At 41.9% G+C, this 9,407-nt stretch overlaps 1 protein-coding gene across 1 annotated transcript; it reads right to left on the bottom strand.

The window, feature by feature from the left end:
• Positions 1 to 5,493: 5,493 nt before the first annotated feature.
• LOC129741885 (uncharacterized) lies at positions 5,494 to 7,585 on the bottom strand. Its single transcript, XM_055733699.1, has 3 exons — positions 7,298 to 7,585; positions 7,127 to 7,240; positions 5,494 to 5,664 (listed from the first exon to the last, which is right to left on the bottom strand). The coding sequence occupies exons 1-3, from the start codon at positions 7,583 to 7,585 to the stop codon at positions 5,494 to 5,496; spliced, it is 573 nt and encodes a 190-aa protein (XP_055589674.1).
• Between the last annotated feature and the right edge of the window lie 1,822 nt (positions 7,586 to 9,407).

Genomic DNA, 9,407 nt, shown 5'->3' on the forward strand with positions numbered 1-9,407 from the left:
TTCAAGCGAAACCCTAACCTCTCTCTCCGAGATGCCGCAAATAAGCTGGGTATATCGTCTACAACCGTGCATCGAGCCAAAAAACGAGCTGGACTATCGACTGACAAGAAGGTAGTGACTCCAAATCGCGATGATAAACAAAATACGACGGCCAAAGCGCGATCCCGGAGGCTGTTCAGGACGATGCTGACGAAGTTTGACTGCGTGGTAATGGACGACGAAACCTACGTCAAAGCTGACTACAAGCAGCTTCCGGGACAGGAGTTTTATACAGCAAAAGGAAGGGGAAAGGTAGCAGATGTTTTCAAGCACATGAAACTGTCAAAGTTCGCAAAGAAATATCTGGTTCGGCAAGCTATCTGTACCTGTGGCTTGAAAAGCAGCATTTTCATAGCTTCCGGGACTGTCAATCAAGAAATTTACGTGAAAGAGTGTTTGAATAAACGTCTACTGCCTTTCCTAAAGAAACACAATTGTTTTGTAGTGTTTTGGCCGGATTTGGCATCTTGCCATTACGGTAAAAAGGCCATGGAGTGGTACGCCGCCAACAACGTGCAGGTGGTTCCCAAGGACAAGAACCGTTGGGAGGGCCAGAGCTCTGCCCAATTGAGAAATACTGGGCTGTTGTCAAGCGGAACCTAAAGAAGACCAAAAAAACTGCTAAGGACGAGCAGCAGTTCAAGGCAAATTGGCTTTCTGCGGCGAAGAAGGTGGACAAGGTGGTTGTACAAAATCTGATGGCAGGGGTTAAGCGTAAGGCCCGGCAAATCGGATTTGGAAAAGCGGAAGCCTAACTGAATATTTTTCCTGAATTTTATACTAATTAAACTTGAAAAAGAAATTTAATTTTATTTTTTTTAATAATCGATTTCACCGATTTACACGCGTTTTCCCTTGACCAAATTTTGACCGTATCACCCTTTATAAGTCCATCAGCCAAATAAAGGTAATCTCCAACTATAAACTCTAATGTAATATATTTCCGAGGAGAAGTGTTCGGCTGTTTTAATGGTGAATTAACAATCCCAAAATCATACAGAGTCAAAAAAAAAAACCGTCTGACAACGTCCCAATGAAGATAGCCTCTCAGTATGCATACATTATTCATACCTTCATATATTTGACAAGCAGAAACGTTCTCATATTTTTGCGTGTGCAAACAGAAGAATAAACAAGCTGCTTTGGCACACAAAATATACCAACAAAGCAAAAAAAAAAACACAGAAACGAAACCAACCCAGCCCCCGAGAAGGTAAAGGAAGCATGATAATTTCGGAGCGAATTTGCTCTACTGGAACATATCCATTATCACACCCTTATTGTTTGATTTTAATCCAGTCTGGGTTTAACTTACTTAGGTTGGAGGAATAAAAAAACACCAGGTTTCAAAGCCTGGAAGGGAAACAAACTTTTAAATAGTAAATACTTTGTTTCTGAATGATGTGTGCAGACTGGAAAAATCATAATATTTAAAATTTTGAAGCACTACAGAAATGTGCTGTGTGAATGTGAATGAAAAAAAGGTTCCAAACACTGATCTGACAAGTGACACCTGGTAACGAAATTTAGAAACTTTTAATTCCTTTTCAGAATTTCAAAACTTGATGATAATGCTATTAATTCAAAAACTGCTGAAAAGTTTTTTGACACTCTGTATGTTGCTTTTTATTTTTCAATTTTACAAACTAACTACCACGGAGAGTTATTAAGCAACTCGTACCCGCAGCCAAAATCTACAAACCGAGGCACATATTTATCCAAGTCTGCGCGCCGTCATCCGTCAGTCAGCAGCAATCCTTCTTGCCGCTTTTTCTTCCAGCAATAATGTTTCCAGAATATAAATATATGTATTTATATTCCTGACTGCTGAACTCCACTTTGAAGAGGCAGCAGTACCTCTTCTTACAGGGTCCTCGGGGGGCAATAAGCCCTTTTGCAAGAAACTTGAAAGATATTTCCCGAGTTTATGGGTCCCCAAATTGCTCCACCTTACCCCACGAATGTATGCGAATTCGACCCAGGAGAAGCAAACAAACCTAACCCTTTGCTGCTTTTGACTTGACTCTGCGATCAAGTTGTTAGCATTTGGCAAACAGTTCTAGTTTGGCAACACAAATTTATCTTCCGCTGAGGGAACGCTTGAGTACTTACTGCGTTTATGAAAGCTTTAATATTTTTTACAATTTTATTTTCAATTATTTCTATTGATGGATGTATTATGAATATTTTATGAGTTCATTGACCGTAGATAGTTTGTTGCAATTTTTTTCTGTTTTTTTTCTCAAGAATCAAACGTGAAACATTCTTCTACTAGCAGACAGCAATGAAAAGTGCATTACTTCAACGTTGTGCAGCGATGCGTTACGCGTTTAAATTTCTTCTTTCGTCTTTTGGATCACGAATTTACTTTTTAATTACTCTGTCGGATAATTTTTGCTGAAGGATACTTGCTGAAAAAATTTGCCTTCTTTTTTCTGTTGTATGTTGCAAAGATTTAATCAACTCGATGACTTTGTCCGTCTTGAAATTTTAATTATTTTCGCTGAGAATTTTATTTTAAACTTTTTGAACGGAAATTTGTTTGATATTTTAAGCAGTATACACGAACGTTTTTTTTTTTACAAAAGGTCATTGAGTTTGATGCAATTTATCTTCGTATTTTTAAACCAATTGTGAAACATTCTTGTACCTACGTGAGAAATTAAAAGTGCATGACTTCAATGTTGCTCTTCAGTGATGCGTTACGCATTCAAATTTCTCCTTTTGGATAACAAACTCACATTTAATTACTCTTTCGGTTAATTTCTGACTGAAGAATACATATTTTCTGAGGGTTAGTCTTCTTCTTTTATTTCCACGTAGGGGAGATAGGGCATAGCAAGCACCTGGGGCGAACTGGACACCCCACTTTTGTAAGGAAATACTTACTTTCTCGAATAAATTTTCACGAGTAACAGTTTGGTAGTTCCTATAATATTAATTTGTCAGCAAAAAAGAAATCTCCTTATCATTTTTGCAGAAAGTTTTTTAAAAACTCAACGAGTTTCTCAAATGACGAAAATATTAGAAAGTTTAAGCATCGGAAAATAGCTCCTGTGATCGTTAAATCATCTTGATCTATAATGTACGCACAGCAACATGATGTTCACATTGTTTTTACTTTGTGACTTTTATTTCTGATTCTAAAAAATGAAGATCAATTCTAAATTAGGGAGTTGGTTCCTGATTTGCATTTGAGGTCCACAGAACGAAAGAGGTACAAATTTATCAATTTTTTAGTCTGTTTCAGAGAGCCTCGATTGATTTAAGAGTATCAATCAGTTTCAATTAGATTTAAGAGTAATAATTTTCTTAAGATGTGTCTAAGATTCTCATAAATTATCGTCAAAATTTCTTTACGCAAAAAAATTTTTTATATAAAAATGTTACCTTAAAATATTGTATTCCTAAGGATATGACATTCAAGCCATGCTCAAAAGAGCAAATTCCAAATGGTTCCGAGAAATCGTTGATTGATATGTTGTAAAAGACACGTACCTTGAAGAATATCGAAGGTGACAATTTTATTCTCCCCGTACTTATACGGTCTTTCCCATTCCCCACTTTCTTGGCTCTCCTCGAGGTGACTTCCCACAAACCTGTCAAAACTCAACAAACAACGTCACACCCACACGTGATTTGATGCAATAAAATCCACAGCACACAACGCATCAAAACAGCAACAGCACCATGTCAGTCACCCAAAACGTGTGGCGCGGTCGTTACGCGCGTAGGCTCCATCCACCAAAAACCGAATAACGACAACGACAGGGTGCGAAAACAAAATATTATGGCTAACTTCATACTTATTCGATAGCTTCTAAGCTCAGCTGAGATATTCCTTCCTCACATCAGGCATGACATGGAACGATACGAGACAGGAGGAAATGCCTCACGGATCAGCAGCATCTCGGCTGTCGGTGCCATTTTCGAAAGGTGATATGTGCCATTAGTATTTTCCTGCACCGAACGTAGGGGGAAATAGACATTTTCAAAATTGATATAGATATGGTAACTGTTGTACGTTTTTACTGAAGTTTAAGTTACTTAACGAGATATCATGATGAAATATAATTTAGCATTAAAAGGATGTCAAAATGTTTCGAAATTTTTCAAAGATTCTATGAAAGCATAACTTATTTTATTTATTTACATGATTTTCCGTCTCACGACACAACCTCATGAACAATATTCCTCAAATACACTCGGTCCATGACAACCGTTCTCCAACTTCTCGGGCATCCCACATACGCCAGATCATTCTGCACTTGGTTTAACCACCTCGCTCGTTGCGCTCCTGCTCGTCTTGTTTCTACCGGATTCGTAGCGAACACCTGTATTGCAGGACAGTCGTCCGGCGTTCTCGCACGCCACCAAAGATGGTTCTTAACACTCGTCGCTCGAGTGTGCGCAAGTCCTCCTCGAGCAATATCCGCATCTCGTGCCCGTAGCGGACAACCGGTCTCATGAGCGTCGTGTTACACTTTGTGCAAGGTCTAAGTCTTCTTGACTGCAGTTACTTCTGGAGTCCATATTAGGCACGACTTCCGCTGATAATTTGCCGCCGGATCTCACGGCTGGTGTCATTGTCTGCGGCCATCAGTGAGCCGAAATAGACAAAGTCTTCGACTTTCTCCAGCTCTTCGCCGTCGATTAAGTGACCTTGTTATTACTGGACATGCGGGTTTGGTCGGTTCCGGATCCGCAGGCCAGTATATACCTCGTCTTGAACGTATTAATCAATCCAATACTTCCTGCTTCGCGTTTAAGTTTGTGTTTGATCTCTTCCACCGCCGCAGATGACCTGCCGACTATATCAAAGTCATCGACAAAGCAGATCAATTGACTGGATCTGTTGAAAATCGTGCCTTGCCTTTCGTCCACCGCTCGTCGAATTACACTTTCTAGCGCCACGTTGAACCTCATGCAGGATAGACCATCGCCATTTCGAAGCTCCCTACGTGATTCGAATGAACTGAACAATTCATCCGAAATCCGCACACAGCACTGCGTTTCATCCATCGTCGTTGCCTTGATCAGTGTTGTCAGCTTGTCGGAAAAGCCCTTCTCGTCCAAGATTTTCTATAGCTCGACACGATCGATCGTGTCGTATGCCGCTTTGAAGTCGATGAACCGTCTCTCCATGGAGCCGGCCTAATGACTTCCCACGAATCGGTTTGCTTGTGGCGTTAGGTGGCGGAGTAGGAATCGGGACAACATATTGTAGGCGGTATTGTAAGTATGACACCTACCACTCCCACCGGCGTGTAAGACAGTCCCTTTTTAGACCTCAGGGCGGCACGCCTAATAAACAAAAACGCAGGGAACTTCCAGAATGCACTCAGATAAAAAAACCCAAAATTGTACTTCTCGACAATAGAATATTTATTTAGCGCTTGCACTACTAAAAGGCACGATACCTGGAGGGCCAAGCCCCTGTGGTACTGCCAACTCCTAGTCGGTAAGGCTGACGTCGTAACGGAACCAGCTTCCTTGTTTGACAGACGATGGCGGCACCTCAGATACGTGTTCGATCAAATTGGTGTTGGCAGAGGTCTTCAACTGGTGGCTGGTCCACTGTGCCGGTCGATTCGTAGGGTTCAGGATGGACGATCGACCGAGGCCCTTGATCGAGGATTAACCGATATTCGGTGGCGGTTATTCTCGTCGTCGTTGGAGGGAAAAAGTTATTCCAACTACGGTCTTTTGTCCTGAACAGAGGGGTCCTGTAGTAAGGAGACACTGGCATTAGCGGATGAGCGGCGGTTGGCTTACCTGGTGTCTGGCTTTTATTTGCACTAACAAAGTTTGCAGTTGCTTATGTGTGCACTGCGGTGATTTTTAGCAAAGTGAGCCAGCACCAGGCAGCCGCATTTGACCGGCCATGATCCCCGAGTTTCGGTCGTTGCTCTCGCTTCGCGATCGCTCTTCGTTCGTTGTATCGTAGGGGCGTCGCTGCCGATCGTGTGATTGCCCGGAAGCATCGACTAACAAAGTTGGCCATTTGGTTGTGAGATGACAAAGCATTCTGGCTACATGCTGTTTACGTTGTTGTGCAGTCGTAGCTTCGAAGGCAGATTTTTTGAGAAAAACTTCACACACACTAGTCACTCATTGCGATATTCTACAAATTTTGAAAAAAAAGGCAACGTTAAACTGCGATCAATCTCTACCACCTCCATGGAAGTGTTATCTGACTCTTAGAGTATTGAGGACAGTGATCGCTAGGAGCTTCTCACAGTCCAATTTGTCGCCCTTCTTGTAGATGGGGCATATTACCCCCTTTTTTCACTCCTCCGGTAGCTGTTCTGTGTCCCAGATCCGGACCATCAACCGATGTAGGCAATCGGCCAACTTATCCGGGCCCACTTTGACAAGTTCAGCTGCGATGCCGTCCTTCCCAGCCGATTTGTTGGTATTCAGCTGACGAATGGCTTCTTTAACTTCACTGATCGTTGGGAGTGGCTCCTCTTCGTTGTTGGCTACGCCGGCGATGTAGCTTCCCCCACCGTCTTGGTCTCCTGCATGTGCGCCGTTCTGGTGTTCATCGAAGTGCTGCTTCCACCTTTCGATCACCTCACGATTGTCCGTCAGGATGCCTCCGTTCTTATCCCCGGCACATTTCGGCTTGCGGCACGCGTTGAGTTTCTGATAGAACTTTTGTGTTTCTTGGGAACGATGCAGCTGCTATAACTTTTCGAGCTCCTCCTTCTTCAGGCGGCGTTTTTTCTTCTGGACATTTCGGACTCGCTGCCTCTTCCGCTGTCGGTGATTTTACACGTTCCGACGGGTACCTCTTTGCACTTCTGCCGCCCGCGCGGCGTTTTCTTCGTCAATCTCCCTTCTACATTCTAGTCGAACCAGCCATTCTTTCGGTTCGTTCCACATGCCCGACGACGTCCTCCGCTGCGCTATTGATGGCTGCCTTGATGGTATCCCAACAGTCCTCGAGAAAGGCTTCGTCCAGCTCGCTCTCTACCGGCAGCGCTGCTTCGACCGATTGCGCGTAGTCTCCTGTGACCTCAGGTTGCTTCAGTCGTGCGATATTTAACCAAGGCGGGCGTCGGTTTCTTTTGTTGTTCACTACGGAGAGTTTAGGGCGCATCGTCAGCATCACCAGATAATGGTCTGACTCTTTGTTGGCGCCTTGACAGTCGATGATGTCCGAGAAGTGCCGGGTGTCTATAAAAACATTATCGATCTGTGAGTACGTTTGGTACGGTGATCTCTAGGTGTGTTGGAAAAAGATATTACTTACGGCCTTTCGTTTTGAAGTGGCGAAATCTATTAGTCTGAGGCCGTTTTCGTTGGTCAGCTGGTGCGTGCTGAACCTTCGGATTGTCAGTTTGAATTCTTTCTCCTGGCATACCTGAGCGTTAAAATCCCCGATGACGATCTTAATATCAGGTTTTGGGCAGCGGTCGTATTCAAGATCCAGCTGCGCGTAAAATTTGTCTTTGTCTTCACCGGTACATCCGAGGTAAGGGCTGTGCCCGTTGATGATGCTGGTGTTAAAGAACCGACTCTTGACTCTCGACCGGCTCATTCGGGGGTCGATAAGCCACTATAAAAACTATCACTTTAAAAACTTTCCAAGCTCGTGTGTGTTGCCGCAGCTCTTGTAGATGGCATGACCATCTTGGAACGTTTAGCGTACATCCTGCAGCGCTACGATGTCGAATTTGCGGCTCTTCAATTCGTTGAAGACCACGTGGGTACTGCCCATGAAATTTAGATATCGACAGTACCATGTTCTGAGTTTAAAATCGCTAGTCCCTTTTCGTCGCGTGGGTCTTTGTCGGTATCCATTCGAAATTTCTTGTTCATTCTCGTTCATTGCTGTTTTTTTTCTCAGTCACGGGCTCGCAAAGCCCGCAGTTAACCCCACTATCTCGCAGGAGGACCGTTGTGATGTTGTTGTTTTGGGTCCCGAAAACCACAAGGAAAATTTTGCGCTCCGCAAGCGGCCCCTGACATGGAGAACAGACGCGTACGGAGCCCTCTATCTCAGTCTGCATGCGACCAAAGCATCCACCGAGGTTGGGTACCCGATCTCCGTTAAGGTTGCTCACACCCCAGCTAGCACCACGGGGAGGGTAGAGAGTCGGAGCTGTGAGACAAGAGGTGATATGATCACTACTCAAAGGTTTATGGGGTCTCGAGTTGCACATAGTCTACCGTTGGCCAGCCACAAGCATGCACACTAGGGTGGCCCAAAATTGTACTATGTCTGGGATTTTGAGGGCTCAAGCTTCAAATGATAGCTTAGGATGTAAGAAACAATATTTTATATGGCGGCGACTCAGAAAAATGATGTTTAGATGTCGCACTCGTTCGATTTTTGGAAAAAGGCCATTTTTTCGTCATTTTGTCCTAATAACATTTTCAGATCTTGAAAAAGTATCAAACTCTAATATCTTTTTAATTTTCTTTATAATGTAAGTTTTAAACTAAAAATTTATTGGGACTGTTTTGGACTCTCAATTTGTATGTATGATTTTTTAAGTTACACAATGCTATGAATTTTTGTGAAAAAAAAATTAACAATTCACAAAAAGTGTACTTTGGATTAACATTTTCAATCAGCATTGAATTCAAAAGTTGCGCAACATTATGATGTGCAACTTTGCAGAAGAAAGTGTATAGCTATGACTTGTGGTTTCAAAGAAATTCATGTTTCACTGTGGAAAAAAGTCACAATTTTGAAATTTTTGCTAACAATTGCTTTATATTATGATGTGGGTGGATTTCGAGCAATCTAAACTTCTGAAATCAAACTTTTTCATCCTTTTATCGATCCTTCAATCAGCAGAAACAACCATGACTAGTTTCTTGATTTTTATTTTAAATTTATTTAGTGATTGTAGTCAAAACACATTCTCAAAACCGTCACCCAAGTATGGGTAACACGACCTTCAATCAATAAAAAATCTAGAAACTTGGAATGTTTCTTCCTGGTGATTTAAGGATCGATAAATAGACGAAAAAAAAATTAATATTGGGAGTTTATTTGGTTCTTAGATTGCTCGAAACTCATCCACATCATAATATAGAGCAAAAATTTTAAAATTTTGACTTTTTTCCACAGTGAAACTTGAATAACTTTGAAACGACAAGTCAAAGCTATACACTTTCTTCTGCAAAGTTGCACATCATAACGTCGCGCATTTTTTTAATTCAATGTTGATTGAAATTGTTTATCCAAAGTACACTTTTTTGTTAATTTTTAATTATTTTTTTTACAAAAGTTCATAGTATTGCGTAATTTAAAAAATCATACATACAAATTGAGAGTCCAAAACAGTCCCAATACATTTTTAGTTTAAAACTTACATTATAAAGATAATTTAAAAAATATTAGAGACAAT

The sequence above is a fragment of the Uranotaenia lowii genome, chromosome 2 (genome assembly GCF_029784155.1).
Source record: "Uranotaenia lowii strain MFRU-FL chromosome 2, ASM2978415v1, whole genome shotgun sequence".
Taxonomy (NCBI): Eukaryota; Metazoa; Arthropoda; class Insecta; order Diptera; family Culicidae; genus Uranotaenia; species Uranotaenia lowii.